At 39.5% G+C, this 25,547-nt stretch overlaps 1 protein-coding gene across 6 annotated transcripts in view; it reads right to left on the bottom strand.

Annotated features, from left to right (window-relative positions):
- The window catches only part of LOC133648825 (gamma-aminobutyric acid receptor subunit alpha-2-like), a 128,671-nt gene that overhangs the window by 53,583 nt on the left and 49,541 nt on the right, over positions 1 to 25,547 (bottom strand). For 4 of the 6 annotated variants that reach the window (XM_062045292.1, XM_062045293.1, XM_062045290.1 and 1 more), the window contains 3 exons: positions 7,585 to 7,652; positions 4,183 to 4,403; positions 3,677 to 3,759 (listed from right to left, as the gene is read on the bottom strand). In XM_062045292.1, the coding sequence (XP_061901276.1) occupies positions 3,677 to 3,759; positions 4,183 to 4,403; positions 7,585 to 7,652 (372 nt within the window). Of the gene's footprint in view, positions 1 to 3,676; positions 3,760 to 4,182; positions 4,404 to 5,122; positions 5,162 to 7,584; positions 7,653 to 25,547 lie in introns of those variants that run through there. The other 2 variants (XM_062045295.1, XM_062045294.1) reach the window with 2 other exon arrangements.

Raw genomic sequence — 25,547 nt, 5'->3', positions numbered from 1 at the left:
AATCAGTTCAGTATAAAAAAGTCATCCATACATGTATGAGAAGAACGGATAGTGTGGTTAGATGTATCTCTCTGTGGGGCGCGTGTCAGTGTTTGTGCGGGTTTCTCTTCCAGAAGCTATCCCAGCTGCACTCAAGCGGAAGACAGGGTACACCCTGGACAAGTGGATCCAGTATTTGTGCAACAATTCCACTCATTGTATGATCAATAATTCAAAAAAATTCCATAGTTTAGCTTAATTTGACCCCTCCAATTCATGCTGTTAGCAAACACTAACAGCATCCCGCGATGCACCTGATGTTGTGCATTGCCTTTAACATGAAAAAACAACTGTTGGTACCTGATTTTGTGTATTTAGGAACCCCATAAATCCCGAAAATTGGAAATTAAACTATAAAGGCATGGTGGAGATATTTATAGAACAATCTTACCTTCTTCAAAACTTGCTCCAAACAAGTTGTTTGGAATATGAGAATTTATTGACATATTTTGCCTTAGTTACCTCAGACAGTGACATTTATTTCTTTATGTGTTGTTATTTACAGTAGAAATTAACCATAAGGAATCGCCTGACCATCATAAATGTATCAATTACTAAAGCGACGACTTTCTAACTGTTGGACACTGAGGACTTTTTATGTTGTTTCCGGTACACTTTGTTTTTAAATCATATCGTTTTGTATGAAGATCAGCACCTCCAAATCTGAGGCCATGGTTCTCAGTCGGAAAAGGGTGGACTGCACCCCTTGGGTCGGGAGTGAAGTTCTGCCTCAAGTGTAGGAGTTCAAGTATCTCGGGATCTTGTTCACGAATGAAGGATGAATTGAACGTGAGATTGACAGACGGATTGGTGCAGCGTCTGCAGTGATGCAGTCACTGCACCAGACTGTTGTGGTAAGGAAGGAGCTTAGCCAGAAGGCAAAGCTCACGGTTTACCGGTCAGTTTAGGTTCCTACCCTCACCTATGGTCACGAGCTTTGGGTAATGACCGAAAGGACAATGTCGCGAATACAAGTGGCAGAAATTAGTTTCCTCCGCAGAATGTCTGGGATCACCCTCAGAGATAGGGTGAGGAGCTCGGTCATCCGGAAGAGACTAAGAGTAGAACCGCTGCTACTTCACGTCGAGAGATGGTTCGGGCATCTACTACGGATGCCTCCTGGACACCTCCCTGGTGAGATGTTTCGGGCATGTCCAGTGGGGCAGAGGCGTCAGGGCAGACCTAGGACACGATGGAGGGAGTATATCTCACAGCTTGCCTGGGAACCCCTCAGTGTCCCCTTTGTGGAACAAGAGGAGGTGGCTGAGGACAGGGAAGTCTGGGCATCTCTGCTTAGACTGCTGACTCCACGACCCGGACTCGGATAAATGGCGGGAAATGGATGGATGGATCGTTTTGTATATTATTGCTTTGCTTTGTATTTCATTTACTAACACTTTAGTAAAAGAATAAGACCTAATATTGTCGGTTTATTCACATGGTATTAGTTCAGAAATATACTGTACCACTCATTTACACGGTGGAAACACAAACCACACACTTCTACAAGAACCTTTAGTTCCAGAAACTTAAGAATCCATGAACTTAAAGTTCCTGAACTTTTGGTGGAACAAGGCCAATGTCTGACGGAACGAAGATACAGTCAAAGTGGAGGCACGTAAAATAAGACTCACAAAACGGCACATTCTGAAAAGACAATCAGAAAGCGGCTTGAAGATGGTCTGTAAAACATAATCCATTTTGACCAAAGAACCACCATAACATGTTATGTAGACCACAAGGAAGTGTTTTGAATGTAGAAAAAAAATATCATAAGACGCTTTTGAAGGTATAATAAAATGGCAGCATAAACTATATTATATAATATAAAGTACTGTTTTACTGTGGCAGATGGCTTCAAGCAGCGTCAAATTGTGTATGTATAATAATTTTATTTGAACTAGCATAATTTTAAGCTTCTGGTACAATATTTTGTCATTTGATAATTGCCCATCTGGCAACACTACAGTAGAATCGTCTAATAGTTTGCTAAAGGCATAGTTAGTGTAAAGGTATGTCCTCTCTTCTATTATTTTTGTCTTCAAAACCTTGTCAATGTCTCACATTATCTAACGCAATACTGCTGCAGAACTTATCAGGATGGAACTGAAGTTTTTCTTTGCTTAAAGGGGTCATATTATGAGGTTTTTTTCCACACTTAAAACACTTCCTTGCCGTTTACACAACATGTAATGGTTGTTCTTTGGTCAAAACATGTCATGGATTATGTTTTACAGACCATCTTCAAGCCGCTTTCTGACCGTCTCCTCAGGATCCGCCGTATTGTGGGCGGTCTTATTTACGCACCTCCACTTCGACTGTGTTTTGTCCCTGCCAGCCATGTTGTAGTTTTTAGCGCTTCCGTATGGAGTCTACTGACAGATAAGTTAGACCAATGCGCTACTTTGTATTGGAAATGGCAACATCGGAGGATGCATGTACATGTACGAACCAGTTTACCCCACAACAAGAGGATAGAAAAAGAGAAGGAACTTATTGAATTCAGCGTCAAATGGCGGATTCGCAAAAAGGTCTTCGGGTAAATTGCTACCATATATGGAGATATCTGCTGACATAACAGGGCGGAAAAGTTCAGAGGAAAGAGAATATTCCAAACGGCTTAATTGGAGGAAGTAAGTAAGTAAGTAAGTAAGTAAGTACATTTTATTTATAAAGCGCTTTTCACAGATAAAATCACAAAGCACTGTACAAAACATAGGTGAAGTAAAACAACAATTCAATTAAAACAACAGGGGTAACATCATAAAAAGGATACAAAGTGGATTAAAAATTACAGTTAAAAGGTGCATTAACTAAAAGCTTTACTAAAAAGAGAAGTTTTCAAATGTTTCTTAAAAGTTTCAACACAGTCAAGATCACAAAGGGATGGTGCAAATTGTTCCAGAGTCTGGGAGCTATAGCCTAGAATGCCAGGTCTCCACGGGTTATAAAACAAGTTTTGGGGATTTTTAAAAGACCCTGGCCTGAAGACCGGAGGCTGCGCCCTGAGGAGTAGGGACATAGCAAATCAGTGATGTACTGAGGGGCCCCACCATGCAACGCACGGAATGTCAGGACTAAAATCTTAAACTCAATGCAGAATTTAACTGGAAGCCAATGAAGACTGGATAGAACGGGGGTGATATGGGCTGTTCTGGGTGCACCGGTCAAAAGTCTGGCAGCCGCATGAAGGAAGGCAAGATTATTTTATAAATATCTGTGCAATGTCTCCATGGTTTGATTACACATTTGTGGGACATAGGCAGATCCCAAATACACAAAAACAGTACCAATAGGTAAGAAAAGTTGGTTTTGCATAATCGGCGACTTTAACTTTGTTTGTCTGTTTTGTAACAGCTAGCTAAATAGCTAGGTGCTAGCCCTAAGAAAAAAACTAAATTTAGCATGAATTTGCAATGCTGTTACCTTTCAACCCTGGTATTGCTTATAATACAGAACAGGAAATTAGGGAACATTTTCTTTTTAATGTTTTTATTTCAAGCCAAAATGTCCTAGAATGAGCCCTCTAGCACACATCTACACTGGTTTTCTTAGTTAAACTGCTAATATACGAGCGCCATTCTGAAGGCTAGAATAAAAGAAATGAACAGTAAGCACAGGTATCAGAGTTACTCACAGCTGCCAAATTTCAGTGGACAGGAGTGAAAGTCCATGGGAAAATCCTCCAGATGCATTGGGCACTCTGCATGGACGGTTAACCTGCATCCAATTTTGAAAGATTAGCAAGACTTTGTAAATGCCTTAAATACAACAGTGCCACACAAACAAAATTAAATAAAAAAACAGCCACAAATCCAACTCACAAGCCTCATGCACTATTTAAGACACCCGCCATCTGTAACGCCTCCAGACAGAAATGATCTTTGCTATAATCAGCAAAGCAAAAAAAAAAACAGTTCTGCAGAGACCAGCAAAATACAAATATGTTTTTTATGAAATGAACATGTAATATATTGTCATCATCGTAGGATAAAATGTGCTGAAATATTTCCCAACATGCAAACTATTAGTTGTTTCTGTGTCTTCCTACTAAGCACAGAAATCATGACTTGGAGAGTCTGGGCGTGAGAGCAAATAATTCCCAAATTGAGATTAGATCTCCATCATAGTGCCATAAATTACCTCATGGTGTACAGTAATGTCCCGTCATCTGTGATCCGCAGCAATTTATTAGGCATGGTCATGTTATGAGCCACAGACTTTTTCCCGTTATGGAAGAAGGTGTCCGGGGTCCAGATTTTACTCGCCATCAGGTTGTTAAGAGGCAAAATATTCATTGGTCCATGAAATTTTAATCTCTCATCCTTCCAGCTTTGCCTGAAGAAAACATCTATGGTGTACTCCTGAGGGAGAGAGGAGACAGATTAGCAGGAACATGCAAGTCATCAGTCAAGATGTCGCTGTGTGTGTATGGAGGATGAACGTGACTCCCATTCTTGGTGGAAGCATGAAAGAAAACATGGTGGACTTGCCACTGCTTTGTCTTATCAGCTGCTACTTTCAACAGGAGCGCCAAGTGACTTGATCTATTTGCTAATGTGTGCTCTGCTTGTTCCTCGCAGCTTTTCCTAAGATGGCTCTGAGGCCGAGGCAACCTCTTGACCCGTGTAATCTTCTGTTGTCAAAGGAAAGCACACACAACAGCGCAGCAAATGTGTGATCGCACGTGTGTTTGCCGGATTCACAGCAAGTGAGAGGAAGAGATAAATCCCTTTTTGTTCCACTTGAAAAGCTGTTGTCACCGTGAGGCTGGACTCTTAACAGTGAAACATGCGCACAGCATATCTATTAATGCAGGCCGTGCACATCTGGCCCGCCAGAAAATTATGCATATCACCCCAAGGACAAAATAGACCAAGAACACAAATGCTACGTAATATACGAGATGCCTTGTTTGTTGTGCAACAAATCATACGTGGGAGTCTTTAACATCAGGAAGAAAGAGCACAGAAAAGACTGTGAAAGGGAAACATCAGAAGCGTGCACACAAGCCAACAGATAACAAGTACAACAAGAACAGCTAAAGTCTGCCATATCAGACCACTGCAAGAGGGAGAACTACCTCATGGATTGGGACCATGGCCATGTCATCAGCACCGAGAGCAACAAACACCACCGTTGGATCAGAGAAGACATCGAGATCCGAAAGACCGCTCCCCAGACTGTGAAGGGGGCATACGACTTTCCCACAACTGGGACACAGTTCAGAAGATTCGGACTGCAGATGGCGCTGTCAGCCTGCTACTACAAGCAGGAAGACAGCGCCAAATACTGTTTAAATCACCTGACCAGACACGTCACAGCAACATCACGTGACAACCTTTGAGGAAGGCCACGGTTGTAGCCGAAATCGTCAGGTACCAAAATAGACACTCTGGTCTGGCTGTAAGAATAAAAAAATATATATTTTATATACAAATTAAAAAATATTTTTATTATCCAGCGGTTGAAAGACGGAATTGCTGGATAAACAATAAAATGATTATATTTCGTACAATCCACATTTATTGACAAAAGAGTTCCTCTTTGTCATCTGTCATTGCAATGATCACCTTTTTCTCGGCACAGTGCCCGCAGCCATTTGTGCGTAACTGTGTCAGTTTGCACGCACCTTCTAATCGGGCTAAACGTGCCAAAACAGCATACGCAAACACTTTCAGTCGGTATCAGCACACCCATAACCTAAGCGCTAGGAGTGTGCAAACCCAAACCTTTTACAGGAAAACTGAGGATGTAGGGGCCACGCTCAGACTAATCCGATGTACAATCCTTAGCGAAATAATGTCATAAGAAAGACAAATCGATCACAATTCAAATAGATAAATATATTCTAACATCTAACATGTTTTTTTGTATATTTGACTATTTTTGGATGATTGAGTACAGATCTAATACAACGTTTCCAAATCATTATTCAGCCAAGACACATTTTTTACGTCATTAAAGATGACACAGCACACCACTAAAACAACAGCAAACGGTATTTATGGCAAGAAGTGGATATTGTGGTTAATCCTGACCAATCACAATAGAATAGGCGTGGTCAAGGAGGAAGCCTTGGAGATTGAGCATGTTGGCCAAGAAGAGAAGAATGTAGATTTACCCAGTAAGAAATTTGGGATTAATAGAATATTTGGTAACACTTTAGTATTGGGAACATATTCACCATTAATTAGTTGCTTATTAACAGGTTAGGGTTAGGGTTGGGGTTGGGGTTAGGGTTAGGGTTAAGGCTAACTAAGACTCTTAGTTAATGGCTTACTGGTTGTATAATAAGGCCATGCAGAATAAGGAATTAATAAGTACTTATTAAGACATTAGATAAGACAGTACTTAATAATGACTAATTAGGAGTCAATGTGTTAATAATTTGCATGTTAATAAGCAACTAATTAATGGGCAATATTATATACTTACATACTATATACATACTAAAGTGTTACAGAATATTTTATTCAAATGATTTTACTATCTGGGATCCAATATCACTTGAAAAGCACAACTGTCAAAATGTGTGAGTAGAAATGTGTAATGTAACATTTCTTTCAGCGTGAGGCATAATTAAAGCATAGCACAAATTTGCTAAACATAATATCCAATAATGATGGGTTTTATGCCTGACTGAGATTGGCCGATATTGTCACAATAAATGTTTCAATTTATTTACGGTGAGTGCTATTGACAGCATAACACAATATCAACACAATATTTAAACAGGTTCCCTGTTCTGTTTCTATTACATACAATTATTTGACCAAAAGTATTTTTATCTTACATTTTGTCAGCTCTTTTTTTGCATTGTATAATTCACTGATCTGCTGTCGGCTTTACCTATTTTCCATGTCACTTCGATCTTGGAGTTATTATTTTGATCAAAGATGACAACTGTAAGTAATTATTTCTGCTGTCAACTGTGTGTCTGTCCATCTGGTCATTGCAAGGCATGTTGAAAAAGGACATAAGGAAAAATCTGGCCTAAATTTAGAGGACAGATTCCCTTCAGGCCAGTCAGATGTTGGTTCTCATCAGAATTTTGTATTTTTGCATTTAGGCGGCTTTTACTTTGTATCTTTTAGGAAAGAATGAGTGTGTGGGACGTGCACACAGGCTGTTAGCATGTGCGAGTGAGTGAGTTCTAATTTGCATATCATTCAGAGAGGGGAAAATTGAACAGCCGTATTGTAGCCATTAAATCAGCGGATCAATCACTTGGAAAATGGGTCCGCACAAAGGGAGGGGACATTTATGATATGATGTGATGGGGGAGGTGCATGTCTCAGAATGATAAGCAGGGAAAGCCCGGGATAAACAAAGGACTGACGTGAATACGATGAATACAATGGCATAAATAGATGTCGCGCTTCAGAAAGCAACACCCGTCTCAGTCCTGTGGCCTATGCAGTGTGAGCCAGCACAAGGATGACGTAAGTTTCTTCAAAGTACATTTGGATATAGAACATCATCCTCCGGAGTGTATGTACAGTACATGGTTATACATGAAATGCATTGAATATGGTTTCTCACCATGTCTGTGTCTGAAACAGGTCCAAAGCTGGTGACGTAGATGTTTGTCTTCACCTCAGTTACCCTGTCTGGAAGGCACACAATGATTGAGATGATTAAGTTGGTGCCAAAAATGTGAGTAAGGAGCCATCTTCAGATACCTCCCCACAACTAGATGGTGTTGTGAAGGCCACAGTGAACCCTGTCAGATCTCACTTGATAGCAGTATCTAGTACTGTAGCAGATGGATAGCTAGAAAGACAGTTCAGTTGTGATCGATTGAATGCCCTGAGATGACAATGACCTTGATGAATGAGAACATTCATAGACATAAGAATACATTGTTTTTCCAACCATGGGTGGGAAGGAAGTGAGTGCAAAGAAGGAAAAGCAGATGACATTCATTGGATTAAAAAAATAAAAAATCTTGGCAAAGCAGTGCGAGCGAAGCACTTTACAATCTGCACCACACTAAAGTTGAAGTAGTTTGAGGTAAGAGCTCTATCACGAAACGTATTAAGCTTGTAGGCTAAGGCATCAATATATTCTGTAGTGTGGTGCATAAGAGGAAAGATACAGTGTATAGAAGTCCGCAGTCAGTCCCTCCAGCATTTTTTAAGTGTTGCGGCACAAGCTGCAATGTTTTAAGGATGTTCCTTGCAAAACTTTTCTTTCCTCTTAGCACCTGTTTTTGTGTTTCAGGGATCTGCATAAGTCCCGATAGATTGAAATCAAACCATGGCGGAGACAGTAATAAAACAATCTTGCCTTCTGTTACACTTCCTCCAGACGAGCTTTTTGGAATTGGAGTAGCTATTCACGTATTTTGCCTTGGTTACGTCAACGGATATCTCCGTATATGGTAAAGGTCTACCCGAAGAACTTGGCGCGAACTCGCTGATTAATTCAGTTGTAGTCCGAAGTTGTAGTCAATAAGTTCCTTCTTTTTCTCTATCCTCTTGTTGTGGGGCAGACTGGCTCGTACATGCACATGCATCCTCCGCTGTTGCCAAACATGACACAAACCTCCCTAATTGTTATAAAGCACACTTTGTAGTAAACATGCTTCACTGATTCGAGTGTTTGGCGAGCACCGTTTTGTCCTACTAATTTTGGCGGTCCTTGAACTCACCTTGTTTACATAAATAACTTTCTCCGACTTCCTAGGACGTGTTTTATGCCACTTCTTTTTCTGTCTCATTTTGTCCACCAAACTTTAAACTTTGTGCATGAATGCACAAAGGTGAGTTTGTTGATGTTATTGACTTGTGTGGAGTGCTAAGCAGGCATATTTGGTCACTGCATGACAGCAAGCTAATTGATGCTAACATGCTATTTAGGCTAGCGATATGTACATATTGCATCATTATGCCTCATTTGTAGCTATATTTGAGGTAATTTGGTTTCTTTTAAGTCCTCTTAATTCAATTTATATCTCATGACACACTATCTGTATGTAATATGGCTTTTAATTTTTTGCGGCTCCAGACAAATTTTGTTTTTGTATGTTTGGTCCAATATGGCTCTTTCAACATTTTGGGTTGCCGACCCCTGCACTAGACACACCAATAACATTGTTTATAGTTGTACAATAGAACTCCTCATAGTAAGTTGCCATTTGTTATATTTGTTATAACTTTGTGACATGATACAATCCACATTAATGAACATATAAAATATAAATGTGACAGATTGTAGCCAAAGGCTGATTTCCATCTGCATCTCATTTCAAAGAAACAGGCCCAGGGCTCCCACTAATTCAGCGTTATAGTGAGTTGTATTTTTCATGCACTTATTTTTGCTGTATTTATCTGGTACAAGTGGAAAGCCGGTCCCTGAAAATAATGCCTACATTAAACCGGTCCGTGGTGCAAAAAAGGTTGGGGACCACCGATGTAGAGCACAAGGAAGGGTTTTAAATGTCGGTTGGTTGGTTGAAGATTATTTCTAACATGTATCCAGTTTCAATATGATACATCAAATATTTTAAATGTTTTAATTTTTCTTTACAACATTCCCAAAAAGCAGTAGGAAGAAGCAAAGCTTATTTAATCCTTCCCATTTCCACTTCATAGCAATTACCAACACATATTTTATCTTCCTGTTCTCATTTTATAACACAATTTACATCATTGAACTCTAAATACATGTTTAAGTCAGTTATTATGACTTACTTAATGAGATAAACAGTATCTAATTTTCAACAAGTTTAAGATGTTTATCATATTTTCTTCTTCCTTGCACATTGTAAACACTTTTGGTTTGAACAGCCTCTTAAACTGAATCATATTAGTACATTGTTTGATTTCTTTGCTTAATCAATTCCATAGTTTATATCTGTACACAGCAGCCAATCACTCACAATCTCTAAGTAAGACAAGAACACCTATGTTTTTCTTTTTTTGTGCATTCTAATTTGTAATATATGGCAAGTACAAGGTGGCTAACACTGAAGCCAATGAGAGTACACTATTGCGCCCATAAAGCCTTTATAATAAATAAAATCCCAAAACCGCCAACAATACGCCATTTACATGTCGTGACCTGAATATTAACCAAGTATTAGCTATATTTTTATTACGCAGACAAACATGTTCAGCAGCGCTTTGACCACAGAGTGCTAACTATCTTATGATGCTATATTGACCTACTGAGCAGCTACTGCATCGTCTCTGAGTTGGTAAAAGTTAATTCTAGATTATGATTCATGCCTCTCACTTCTATAAAAGGTTGTTGCCATAAACTGATAAGTTGGTCGAGAAAGACATGAAAAATGCGTGTTCGTGGCCACATTTTTCTTTTCTTTTTTTTTTCCACCTGCAGCAGGATTATGATTAATTCTTCATCTAAGATATAAACATTCCATGAGGCGGCATCCTAGTGAGAGCAGACATTGTACTGGCAGTGATTGTTTTATTATGTTCGTACTGCTACTGCTATGTTATACACTGCGACATGATGCTATCGTGTTTCACTGATCCTTGATCTGTTTATCACTAGGGATGTAAACCGAGTATTGGGTTCTTTTTTAAATAAATAAATAATTTTGATACCGGTTCCTAATTAGGTCTGTCCATGAGAACCGTGAAGATTTTGCACTAAAATACTTCTATCGGTATATTTGGTTCCAGCTGACTGACGTAATTATGACACGCTGTCACATTCAATTCAGCTGCCATTGCTACACATTAAAATCAGCTTTGAATAATGACAAATAAGGAAGCAACACCACACAAAAATTTGTAGTAAACAATATTTTCAAAGTTTCAAAAGTTTTCAAAGTCACGCACACTGTGTCAGTTTGAAGTGAACACACTTTACTCACGACGAGTTACGAGCGAGTTTTATCAACCGTCCTCCTGGCGATCTATTAATTTGTACAAATGCCTCTTAAAGTTATTTTAAGTATATTCTTCATTCATTAAGTGTACAGTTAGACTTAGTGTATTTAATACATATCTAAACTAACAGTGTGATCCATCTGCTGGTTTATTTTTGTATACACATGTAACATATTCACACACGTGTGCATAGTTTGTAAAACAAACATCACTGAAGGCTGTCTTGGTCTTATTGTCTAACGCAGTGGTTCTCAAACTGTGGTACTTATACCGCTAGTGGTACATGGGCTCCATCTAGTGGTACGCCAAAGAATCACTTGATTTAAGTACAGTGTTCTATTTTCCTATAATCAAACACAGTGTTACAGTTCAAACTGTGTGTAATGTTACAACGGTTAAACATATAATATTTACTTGTTAAATAAAACCTCTGCCTTGTTTTTAATGAATACTTAGACCCGCTATGCTACTATATTTTAATGTTGGTCATTATGGTGGTACTTGGAAAGCCAAAGTTTTTCTGTGGTGGTACTTGGTGAAAAAAGTTTGAGACTAATGTATACTATGTTGTCAACAAGTTACAGACATTTTCGTGCACATCCGTGCATGTTTAACGGTTAAAGGTCAATCCTAAGCTTTTTTTTAATTTAACTGTTAAAAGTGATCTATGGCTGTGATTTTTGTTGGTAAAATGAGTGAATGACAAGTGAACTAATAAATCTCTGTCCGTGCAAACAAGGAAATGAAGACGATATAGGGAGACATTTGATTGGTTAGCCTGTGGCGCTGCATTTGGGTGCTGCTGGGACAAATTCGATTTGCACATTTGTTGATGATGGCCTAAAATTTGGGGATTCGACCAATTTGCGAGGCCGCGCATAATTCGCGAGGATTGGTTGAATTTGCATGAATTGGTGCGATAGCAAAACCGCAAAAACCTGGAGGGACTGAGCAGTGTATCATACTCTATTGTCCTTTTTAATACTAAGGAGTCTGTGAAAAATAATAGCATGATGACACAGCCAGACAGATGCCCTCTGTCATCTCATGTCAACAATGCAGACTTCAAGCTGCATACAAGTATTTCAATGGTGAAAAAACAATCAAGTCGCACCAAATTCAATAATGTTCACCATGATCTTGTTGTTGTTGTGCTGTCACATTATTTTGGCACAGTAAGGCAGCTGCTTTCAAAGTGAAAGTAATCAGGCAATGAAACATGACTTCTTATTTCTGGGGAAAAAGTTGGACACCAATCAATCAATCAAAGCATGAACAGCCATTTGGTTGCAGATGGAAAGGTGAGCCAACACAGGCCTGATGATCAATGACGTCAGCAAACCAATGAGGCGAGATAAGACGTTTTCAAGGTGCGATACAGATGAAAAAAGTAACCAAAAAAAAACATTAAAAAATATCTTGAGATCGAAAATGGTCTAACCTTGTTTGATGTCGATACACAAGCATATCAGTGATGCCAAAGAGAAAGGTGATGCAATCACACAATGAAAAATGATTCCCACTTCACACTTGGGTTGTACGATATAGCGACACTAATAAAGTACTGCGGTAGTAATGAATTAAAAAAGATAATATACTGCCTTTGATAAATACCAGTAGTTTTTTTTTTGTACGGTCATGCTGGTGCGCCGTTGTCACCTTGTGACATTGCTGGTAAATGCACACATACTTACAAGAAAGCGCGTGAAGACAGAAACGGGGGAGAATGGATGCATTTGGCTTCAAAACTAACGATAAAGTTGGAGCTATAAGCACTGAAGCGCCGGTCTGGAAGAGCTACTTTAATACAAAGCTACCTAGCAGCTAACATCCGTCCGCAGTTGCCGGTGTTTTTACTCCTTCTAAATCACTAATCCTTGCCTCCATGGCGACAAATACACTATATTTTTTTGAAGTATCATCCCAGCAGGACGAGGAATAGCTAAACATGCTTCACTACACACCATAGGAGGATACAATAGCTAACCGCTAACAGCAAGCTAGCGCTCCTAAATGTAAATAAATGCGTGGGCTCTACACAAATATCGATTGTACCAGTACCAAGAGTCATATCTAGTCCATACTACAATGATTAAATCAATATGTTTTAGTATCACAAAATCTTTTGTCATTTCTTATTGTTTATAAACCCATGAAATACATCCCTGAACAAAGGACGTTGTTAATACTGTAATGAGGTTTTTTTGTCCACGTGTTGCTTATTTATTTATTTTGTCCTGTTTAGCCACTCAGGCAAATCATATTGTTGATGCAGATGTCCATATTTGCTGTATAGATTTACTTTACAAAAGAGAAGTGTGGGATACTTCTCTTGTTGCCTTGTTTGTATTTGACTTTATTAAATGGATTTTTATTCATGTTTGGCGCAGCCGGACCACAGCAGGAGGGGATAGAAAGAGAAAAAAAGCGGGGACAAGAAGGGGATAAGACAGAGAGACAACAACAACAATAACAATAACAACCACAAAAGCAGAACATTGTCAGCAAATACGTTATGTACAAATATGATAAGAAAAGTGATAGAAATGAAGCAGTTAGTGAAGTAAATATTAATAATCACGAAATGACAATTAATATGTTTGCACTATAAATGGAGCAATAAAATACGAATAGAAATAGCACTATTTATAATGAATAATATTAATTACCTCTATTATCAACAATACAATTGTTTCAAATGCAACAATACATATATGTAATGATAACTTGAATTACAAAAGAAAGCCAATAAATGGAGGGGAAGAAAGAAAAGCAAACTGTATTAACCTTGTAGATTGTTATAGTTACAATAGGTTAAGCTTTGTCAGTGTGCTGTGTTTTACCCAGTTTCTCCTAGGGGAACAACGTTGATATGCAGTCGTGGTCAAAAGTTTACATACACTTCTAAAGAACATAACGTCATGGCTGTCTTGAATTTCCAATAATTTCTACAACTCTTGTTTTTTTTGTGATAGAGTGACTGGAGCACATACTTGTTTGTCACAAAAAAACATTCATGGAGTTTGGTTCTTTTATGAATTTATTATGGGTCTACTGAAAATGTGACCAAATCTGCTGGGTCAAAAGGATACATAATGATAGCAATGTTAATATTTGGCTACATGTCCCTTCGCAAGTTTCACTGCAATAAAGCACTTTTGGTAGCCAAGCACAAGCTTCTGGTTGAATTGTTGACCACTCCTCTTGACAAAATAGGTGCAGTTCAGCTAAATGTGTTGGTTTTCTGACATGGACTTGTTTCTTCAGCATTGTCCACACAGCTCAATTTTTGTTTTCATCACATGGACAAAGATAAGACCTTCTGGAGGAAAGTTCTGTGGTCAGATGACACAAAAATTTTGCTGTTTGGCCACAATACCCAGCAATATGTTTGGAGGAGAAAAGGTGAGGCCTTTAATCCCAGGAACACCAACCCTACCGTCAAGCATGGTGGTGGTAGTATTATGCTCTGGGCCTGTTTTGCTGCCAATGGAACTGGTGCTTTACAGAGAGTAAATGGGACAATGAAAAAGGAGGATTACCGCCACATTCTTCAGGACAACCTAAAATCATCAGCCCGGAGGTTGGGTCTTGGGCACAGTTGGGTGTTCCAACAGGACAATGACCCCAAACACATGTCAAAAGTGGTAAAGGAATGGCTAAATCAGGCTAGAATTAAGGTTTTAGAATTGCCTTCCCAAAGTCCTGACTTAAACCCCATTGAGAACATGTGGACAATGCTGAAGAAACAAGTCCATGTCAGAAAACCGACAAATTTAGCTTAACTGCACCAATTTTGTCAAGAGGAGTGGTCAAAAATTCAACCAGAAGCTTGTGGATGGCTACCAAAAGCGCCGTATTGCAGTGAAACTTGCCAAGGGACATGTAACCAAATATTAACATTGCTGTATGTATACTTTTGACCCAGCAGATTTGGTCACATTTTCAGTAGACCCATAATAAATTCATAAAAGAACCAAACTTCATGAATGTTTTTTGTGACCAACAAGTATGTGCTCCAATCACTCTATCACAAAAAAATAAGAGTTGTAGAAATTATTGGAAACTCAAGACAGCCATGACATTATGTTCTTTACAAGTGTATGTAAACTTTTGACCACGACTGTATGAGTTTTGGGGAAGTGGAGTTACCCCTCAGTCATCATTGCTCCCAGGTCCACTCTGACCCGGGGTGGTAGTACCTGTCAGGGTCCCAGCTATGGGTTAAATAGCATTTCAAAGACCTCAACGGTGGAAGTGGCGGAGGATGACACTGCATGTCCAACGGCACTGAAGGCGGATGAAGGCTGCAAGGATCAAGGCCCCTCTCTGCCAAGGACCGTGTGGTGGCTGCAGGCGCATCAGTCTCCCCACGCTAAAAGACGTCACGCGCAGGCGTCCTCCCGAATGGGAACCCATCCATTCTGAGGACAGTCATACTCGACTACGAGTGACTGCCGATGATGATGATGATGATGTTTGATGAAACGTGATTATACAGTATGCATGAGTGTATGTTTGCATATGTGCCTGTATACAGTATGTGTATATGTACTGTATGTTTGTACAGTAAATGTGCATATGGATGTATGTACCGTGAGGGTGTATGTATGTACTGTATTTGTGTATATATGTGGGAGCGTATGTAACTATGTATGTGGCATTGGGTAAGTACCAATGTGTGCGCGTATTTATGAATGAATGAATATACGTATGTGTGTATATATGTATGAATAATTGTGCGTATGTGGGTATGTATGTGTATTTGTATGTACAATATATTTGTCTCCCAGTGTGTGCAGGAGCCAAAATACAGCCCCAGCCACCCAGAGAACCCAAATCAAAACAGCAGGTGAACAAGGGACTACCTGCCCCAAGCAGTCAGCGACAGGACCCCCAGAGCCGGGTCTACTGTGCCGTCCGGCAGGGCCAGCAGGAGGCCATAGACAGACACGGCCAGCAGAGGACAAGGCACGGGAGAAGCAGGGGACAGCCAGCCCCCAAGCCGGCGAAAGACCACACCCTACCCGGGGAGAAAGACGGGACGCCCTGCCCCAAGGGGCCCAGAGACTCCCCGCAGTCGGACAGGAAGCATACTTGCCAACTCTCACGATTTTGCCGGGAGACTCCCGAATTTCAGTGCCCCTCCCGAAAATCTCCCGGGGCAACCATTCTCCCGAATTCCTGAACAAATACCCAGAATCCCCTTGCATCCCTAACTCTTCCGGTCTACAATATACACATATATTGGTATTACCACTAACTACCACCAAAAATCAGATACTTGGGAATCCATACCGGTACTCATTGGTACTAACTTTTAGTTTTTTTGTGTGTTCCTGTGGTAATAAATGGTAATTTGTTTAATAATAAAATATGTTTTAAATGTACCATTTAAGTTATTTAACAGTGAGCTGATCATAGTAACAGTGCTGTCCAGTTAATATATCTTGTTTTCTTTCACTTCCGGGTCTCATTTGCAAGTATGAATTCATTTCAGTTTGTCCTAGGTGTGTTTCCATAATCAGGAAGTAGTCTTAAGTTGAATGTACCTGAGTCCTACAAAGTTTTTATACTGTAAGTATTATATTTATTACACACCAGCTGTTGGATTTTACATGCATCTTAGTTGTGGTTTTCATTACCAAATTTGGAGGTGTTAAAATCGCCATGTAAAATCGCTAATGCTAATCTGTAGCATGTGTATGGCATATCCAATGTAAATTAGCATCAAGCTAGCACATTTTGAAAAGTGGAACCTTACTTTTGAGCGCTTTCTTTCAGGCATGCTTACTTTGTTGGTATGGAAAATTGCAACATTAACTTGAGGCAGTCAGTTATATATATGACAATTTGCCTGCAAGTGCTTAAAACTGGTGCCAGGTCTGTAGCCGAACATGACGTCACGTGCAACAAAGGCATTGAAATATGGTACTTTTTCATTTTACGTGATTTTACCCGGCAGTACTGACATACTTTGGTCGAAACCCGTAAAATTATCGAATTTGGTAGATGGTTTTACATTTGGTTAGTGGCTGTGGTAGAATCTAGGTAAGTACTGCCATGCTTTTATTTTGAATATATTTTATCACTGTCTAGGGAAGTCACTGAGATTTTCATGCTGTGTAACCAAACAGTAGTTATGCTGCGATTGTCAACCATATACAGGTGAAACTCAAAACATTAGAATTTCGTGCAAAGGTTTGTTTATTCCAGCCAGTAGATTGACAAAGTAAAACTAACACATCACATAGGCTCATAACATGCAACTCCATTTTTTTCAAGTCTTCTTTTGATAGAATTTTGACAATTATGGTTTACAGCTTATGAAAACATCAAATCAAAAATCCCCAAAAAGTTTAAAAAAAAACAACAACCTGTAATCCATGATCATCAAAATGATAAAATAATGACATATCAGGATATGCTGATTGGCAACACTAAATTGGCCCTAGTGTGTGAATGTGAATGTTGTCTGTCTATCTGTGTTGGCCCTCCGATAATTAGATTAGATTAGTTTATTTCAAAGGGGACAATGCAATTTCATAAAACACATGACTACACATGGTTAAAAAAGCCAGAATTAGCCAGAAGGCTAGTTTTCATCTGTAGTCCCCTGTAGTAGATGGTGACTTGTCCAGAGTGTACCCCGCCTTCCGCCCGAATGCAGCTGAGATAGGCTCCAGCACCCCCCAGCACCCCCCGCGACCCCGTAAGGGACAAGCGGTAGAAAATAGATGGATGGATGGATATATTAGGATAGGTCAGGGGTCGGCAACCTTTACCACTCAAAGAGCCATTTTGGCAAGTTTCACACATTAAAGAAAGTAATGGGAGCCACAAAATATGCTTTTAAAATTTAAAATGAAAAACACCGCATACAAAGCTTAAGCGCTTTGTGCTATGTTAACGAGGGGTCTCAGACACAAGCACCGGCACGTACTTTAATGTGGAAATTTGATGTTAGTGCAGCCCGCGAGTTTTGAATGTCGCTTGCGTCATACTTGCCAACCCTTTCATTTTTCCCGGGAGACTCCCGAATATCAGACCGTGTTGACACTGCATTTGGCGCCCTCTAGAGTCTGCCCAATCAGTGTATCTGCTCGGCCACAAGTGGAATGCAGCTTTGGCTTGATAGCGTTACAGACAGCAAGGCTACTAAGTCAACAGCCACACATCTTACACTGACGGTACCAATACCCAGAATCCCATGCAGCCCTAACTCTTCCGCTCAACCAACGCACGGAGAGGGGGGGGTTGATGTGTGGGGGGATTTGGTGGTAGCGGGGGTGTATAATGTAGACCGGAAGAGTTAGGGCTGCATGGGATTCTGGGTAATGGTTGTGTTGTGTTTATGTTGTGTTACAGTGGGATGTTCTGCAGAAATGTGTTTTTCATTCTTTTTTGGTGTGGGTTCACAGTGTGGCGCATATTTGTAACGTAACAATGTTAAAGTTGTTTGATACGGCTACCGTCAGTGTAAGCTGTGTGGCTGATGAGTAAGTATGCTTTGCTGTCGCCTGTGTGAGCAAGTAATAACAACATGCAACATGTGGCTGGACTGGCATGCTGTATGTAAATGCTATAGAGGACAATTACTGCAGTGCAATTAGGGCATGCCCTTTATATAGTAATTAGAGTGTAAATAGGATTATATTTTCCTGGGAGTAGTCTATGAGAGACACTGACATCCATAAGTCTCCTGGGAAAATCGGGGGGGTCGGCATGTATGTAGCTGAGCCGCATCAGAGTGGTCAAGGAGCCGCATGCGGCTCCGGAGCCGCGGGTTGCCGACCCCTGGGATAGGTTGATTGGCAACACTAAATTGGCCCAAGTGTGTGAATGTGAGTGTGAATGTTGTCTGTCTATCTGTGTTGGCCCTGTGATGAGGTGGCGACTTGCCCAGGGTGACCCCGCCTTCCGCCCGAATGGAGCTGGGATAAGCTCCAGCACCCCCCACAACCCCGGAGGGCACAAGCAGTAGAAAATGGATGGATGGATGGATATATCACTTAGCATGTAATGAGTTTATATCACATACTAGTTTCACATTTAAAGTTCAATTACTGTCATGAATGAACTTTTGCGCGATATTGCTTTTTATTACTGATTTTTTTAAGTTTCACCTGTATGTTGATGTCGATTTAAGTGGGTACGTTTTAGTGATAATAAGAACACGGTGGACGAGTACTTGATGGGACGGGTTGTCAACATAAGCGGGTTCAGCTGCATAGCCCATCATGTTAGTATTCGAGTTGCTGATGTTGCTTGTGTCTATTGTGCATTTGACAGAGGTTCATGTCAAGTGTGTACAAACTTGCTTCACCCGTGTTTGACCTGAGTAAAACTATGCACAAGCGACTCCTGTGGGACTACATTTAGCTTAGAGACACGCAAATGGCGATCTTGAGCGTATGAAATGTGTCCTAAATGTTCACATCCATGTGACAGATAGGATGAGCAAATCCTCATATGCTTGCTATTCATGTGATAATGTGCTACTGCATCAGCACTGCTACATCAGGTCCATTTGCTTCCTCTACACTCTGTCTCTTTCAATAATTACTGAAGCACGATCTCTGACGCTCGCTCAATTTAAAAAGCTTTCCCTTTTACTCAAACACTCTGCACTACACAGCAAACTCTATCTACTACAATCTAAAGAGATCATTATTCCAAAGTAAAGTGCTCTCATGTATTGCAAGGCTAGCCACCACCCCACCACTATTATGGCTCCACTGTTTTTAGTGAAGGCAAGGGAATAAAGAAACTAATATCCCCAAGCCATACTTCTTGGTTATTGTCACCTTAAGAGTGCTCAGGAAGTGGACTAGCACACCTACGACCACCACACACTCTTCACTGTATAAAAGTGTACAGAGTGGTAGAAAATGAGGCTTCTCAGACAGGTTGAGGCAGTTATAACATTGGACTGGGACTTTTGGGGATACTTCTTTTTTTTTTTTTTTTTTACCGGAAATGGCCCAAAAGAGATTGAGGACTACGTACTTTCATACAGAACATAGAAAACGTGGGAAAAAAAGTACATATATATTTTAATTTTTGTAATACTGATGCTTATAATTCCATGGGTATTACTTTACTTTAGATAAATTACTTGTACAACATCCCTACTACTACATTACTTGCAGTTAGTGTTGTACAATATGCCGGTATTAGTATAGTACCGCAATACTGATGAATCATATTCAGTACTATGCCGCCTCTGAAAAGTACTGGTCCACCACCCTCCGCGCTCCCCCGTCGTCGTCATGTCGTGTCATTGCTGGTTTACGAACAGACGAGCATGTTCGGCAGCGCACAATCACGGAGTACTTACAAGCAGACACAGTGTGTAGACAGAAAAGGGAGAACGGACGCATTTTGGCTTAAAAACTAAGGATAAAGGTGAAGTTATAACACTGAAATGCCCACCGGAAGAGGTGCTTTAAGACATGGCTAGCGGGCTAGCGGTTAAAAATCAGCCGCAGTCGGCAGTGTTTTAGCTACTTCTAAATCACTAATCCTTGCCTCCATGGCGACAAATAGAGTATGTTTCTTACAAGTAGTGATGGGTTGATGAGGCGTCATGAAGCGTTTCGACACATTGCAAAACTGTAACGATACTGTGTCGATACTGTGTCACTAAATACTGACATCTGCTGGACATTAAAAATCCCTACAGGCAACCTATGGACGACTCAACTGACACTGATTTTATGACCTAGTATATACAATATTATAAACAAAGTCAATGTATTTCATTTAGGATTATTTCATATCTTCACTTAAATAAAAATATATTTGTATCTTTTTTAGATACAGTCAATAAATAATGTGAACATGTATCATAACATGGAAATCTAAGAGAACGTGTTGTAAATGAGGATGCTTGTGGACTGGGAATTTTTTAATTTTTTTTTACAAATTTTTATTTAAAAAAAACAGTTTTTCCAACGTATTACATTTTAGACGATTTCTCTTTTTAGTTATTATTTCTCCGGCTGTAGAAAAGACCCGCTCACAGGGCACAAGGAGGCGTCAGTGCGACACAGTTCGCGTATCGGTCAGGTGACCGAAACAGCTCATGATCGGTCACGTGACTTTCTAAAAGCGGTACGCGCACCGACACAGGGTTTTGCTCTATGAGCTTGACGCATGCATCGGTGTTGCCGGACCCATCACTACTTACAAGTATCATCCCTGCAGGATGAGGAATAGCTAAACATGCTTCACTACACACCATAGCTAACCGGCGTCAAAATGTAAACAAACGGCATTGGTGGATCTCAGTGGCGTGCGGTGAGGTTAATGTCTGGTGAGGCACTGCATCACCACAGTCAGATTTACAAACATATGAACCCTAAATAGTATCTTATTCACCATGTGATTGGCAGCAGTTAACGGGTTATGTTTAAAAGCTCATACCAGCATTCTTTACACAACTGTAGCACACAAAAAAGCACATTTAATAAAAAAAACATTATTATGGTCTTACCTTTCTTGCTGGACATCCACACAGCCAGCCTTTGCGTGTGTACCACGCCGTTTGAAAAGAACGGGTCTTCTGTCCCGAAGTCAAAAGCAAACCTTTTAGCTCCGGCGTTGGTCTACCTTTAATTATTACCTCCTGCTTTGATTGAAAGTCCAGTTTAGAAAACAGTTTTATTTTACATATGTAATCCTCCATGTTTTTAATAAAAGTCCAGACGAGAGGAAATAAACAATCGCTTGCAAACTTTTTTTTTCTTTCTTTTTTTTTCTTCTGCGGCCGAGGAATGATCTCTGGGATCACTACCGCCCTCTACCACCAGGAGGCCGGATTACTGCGAGCCTCAACCAGTACGTCTTTTGCAGCAGATTTATGAATGCTCAGCACAAGAAATACGTTACACACATACAGTTTTTGACAAAATCCACTGTACATTATATACCTCAGCTAACTAAACTATGCCATAGTTTAGTTAGCTGATATAATTCATATAGCAATACAGTCTCACTGCACAGCAGCTCAGCAGTTAGCCGAGTCATTGTGCACAATCCATGTTGAGGCACAAATCAGTGACGTGCCTCAACTGGCTGCTGATCACCGCACCGTCTCTTCTCAGTATTTGAATGGCAAATGTGAAAATAAAAATAAAAATAATCTAAAACTGGTGAAGTTAAATGGAAAATAACTTTAGTATAATCACTGGATACATATAACAATTTAATTTTTTTTTTTTTCTTTTTACATTTTTTTTCTTTCCATGATGGCAGGTGAGGCCCTGCCTCCCCTGCCTCTAGTGACTGCACGCCACTGGTGGATCTACACCTGACATCCAGGAGCGTATCTAGTCCATACTACGGTACTATGGTTACGTCGATATTTTTTGGTCATCACAAAATCTTCTTTCGTTTTTTTTGTATTTATATTATGTTTATAAACTCAGGAAATATGTCCCTGGACACATGAGGACTTTGAATATGACTCCTGTAACGACTTGGTATTGCATTGATACCCAAATTTGTGGTATCATCCAAAATTAATGTAAAGCTTCCAAACAACAGAAGAATAAATTATTATTACATTTTAACAGAAGTGTAGACAGAACATGTTAAAAGAGAAAGTAAGCAGATATTATGAGTAAATGAACAAGTAGATTAATAATTCATTTTCTACCACTTGTCCTTAATAATGTTGACAAAATAATAGAATGATAAATGACACAATATGTTACTGCATATGTCAGCAGACTAAATTAGGAGCCTTTGTTTGTTTACTTACTACTAAAAGACAAGTTGTCTAGTATGTTCACTATTTTATTTAAGGACAAACTTTGCAATAAGAAACATATGTTTAATGTATCATAACGTTTTTTGTTAAAATAAAGCCCCTTTATTTAGAAAAGTATCTAAATATTTTTGGTACCGGTACCAAAATATTGGTATCGGCCCGGGACAACACTACTTGCAAGACATCACTTGTACAACATCACTACTACTACATTACTTACAAGAATGGTACTTATCACTACTTCTAAATTACTTCTGAAACGTTACTTCTACAACATTAGCATCAAGCACTTGATGCAGATTGCTGAGTCTGCATTCATTTAGCACCTGAATGAGGCACTGATCGCGACACATTTTTTCCGTATGTTATTACCATTTTCATTGGCAGCAATGCCATTACGGGACCGTTTTTTGGTTCCCTTCCTTACACGTGGTAGCAATATAATATTTAAAAATTCACTAATGCTTTAATAACATCGAGGATAGTGGCTGGCATTATACTGTATGTGCAGTGTTCGGAAAATGACTTTTAAAAACTGAATATTTATCGTTACTTGTTATTTTACCCAAAAATTAATTGAATTACTAGCGGGATTACTCTTTAATAAATGTAATTAATTACTAAGGAAATTAATTGATGCGTTGCTTTTAAAAAAAGAAACTTTAAATATTTGGCATAAACGGTTGAGAGACATATCATGAGAGCAGAGTGTAATTGTGTGTGTGCCTTTAAAAGGCGGTGCATGTTGCCAAGTGACGTGTGAAGTCAGCGAGAGCGCGCTCAAAGCAGCATTTCAGCTCGGCTGTGTTTGTTAGCTTAGCAGCGGCAGTTTGCCGGTAGTGACGGCATCTCTGTTGAAGCTTTTCACTGGATTGTGTTAGCGCTAGTTAATAAAGAGATTGAAAGTGTTACGAAGGCTGTCTTGTCTCCTTGTCCACAAACGGGGTATTGTAGGATTGCAAGCTTGTTACGTCAATCAAATGAATTATTGTTCATTATTCAGTCATAGTAGTAGAAGGAGTGTGTGTGTGTGTGTGTGTGTGTGTGTGTGTGTGTGTGTGTGTGTGTGTGTGTGTGTGTGTGTGTGTGTGTGTGTGTGTGTGTGTGTGTGTGTGTGTGTGTGTGTGTGCGTGCGTGTGTGTGTGTGTGTGTGTGTGTGTGTGTGTGTGTGTACTTAGCCTACATTTGCTGTCTGGTATTGCCTCTTCCTATTTAATATACATTTTATTTTATTGTGGTGCTGGCTGTTGATTTCATTGGTAAAGCGTTACTTCCTGCATTGGACTTTCTGTGGTTCTGACGCTGTCTTGTTGACATATAATCACATCAAAAGTAGTGTGCCACGTTCCCTAAACGTGAAATAAAATAATAAAATATCAAATATGTTCCTCAAAAAATTTGATTTACGATTTTTTCACCTGCTTTTTAAAGAAGGCATTGAATACAAATGACAGAGATATTTCAAAACAAGTTTTGCTTTTACTTGATCAAAAACTACCGTATTTTCCAGGCTATAAATTGCTACTTTTTCCACGATTTCAACCCTCACCTTTTATTTCTTAAAAAATTTGGTGGGTGCGACTAAAATACCGGAAAATTCGGTAGTACCGTATTTTTCGGACTATAAGTCGTAGTTTTTTTTCATAGTTTGGCCGGGGGTGCGACTTATACTCAGGAGCGACTTATGTGTGAAATTATTAACACATTACCGTAAAATATCAAATAATATTATTTAGCTCATTCACGTAAGAGACTAGACGTATAAGATTTCATCGGATTTAGCGATTAGGAGTGACAGATTGTTTGGTAAACGTATAGCATGTTCTATATGTTATAGTTATTTGAATGACTCTTACCATAATATGTTACGTTAACATACCAGGCACATTCTCAGTTGGTTATTTATGTGTCATATAACGTACACTTATTCAGCCTGTTGTTCACTATTCTTTATTTATTTGAAATTGCCTTTCAAATGTCTATTCTTGGTGTTGGGTTTTATCAAATAAATGTCCCCAAAAAATGCGACTTATACTCCAGTGCGACTTATATATGTTTTTTTCCTTCTTTATTATGCATTTTCGGCCGGTGCGACTTATACTCCGGAGCGACTTACACTCCGAAAAATACAGTAGTTTGAAATGACACTGAAGATGCACATAGCAAATTACAATTTCCATAAAGCGAGTTCTTTTTAGAACAGATATAAATTGGACTTGTATTCAATATAGAACTTTTATATGGAAAGCAAAACTTCTGTCTTGAATAAAATACTTGTGTAAACAAAAATGTAACATAACATTACATGCAAATAAATAGACTCCAACTTTGAAATTGCTAAAGTAGGAATTAAAATCTTCTGTATTGAATACAATACTTGTGGTCTTTGTAGTTTTAATGTGTAGATAAAAACAGGCTTTTCCACCGTATTATGGGCACCACAATTTTTGCTATGTGCAGAGCGACCACTTTAGTAATTGTTTTCCACTGTGCTTCTTTCTTATCATGCATGAATGGCACCTTGCATAAATGATTCCACCAAAGTAAGCTGATTTAAAGTGGGAGTTTGTTGTTGGTTGTTACGGTCTTGTTCGCCTCGTAAAAAGTTGCATTTTTCGCACTCGGCTTAACGCTTTGATATCAGATGCTGGAATAAGTTTCTTGTGCTGCTGTCTTTCTTAAACAGACTTTGCAGCCTGCAGTCACATCTGTTACTGCACATCTGAACCGCTAGGTGAATCCCCGCTAAGGAAATAAGGGGGAGGGTGGAAGCTACGGAAGCTCCTGGGGACAAACAAATGCCGGAGCTTGTTTTTGTTTTTTTTAATCGCATGCAACAAAAAACTCGAATTTATCGATAAAATCAA

Source organism: Entelurus aequoreus, linkage group LG04 (genome assembly GCF_033978785.1).
Source record: "Entelurus aequoreus isolate RoL-2023_Sb linkage group LG04, RoL_Eaeq_v1.1, whole genome shotgun sequence".
Taxonomy (NCBI): Eukaryota; Metazoa; Chordata; class Actinopteri; order Syngnathiformes; family Syngnathidae; genus Entelurus; species Entelurus aequoreus.
This window is presented reverse-complemented; position numbering and strand designations above follow the sequence as displayed.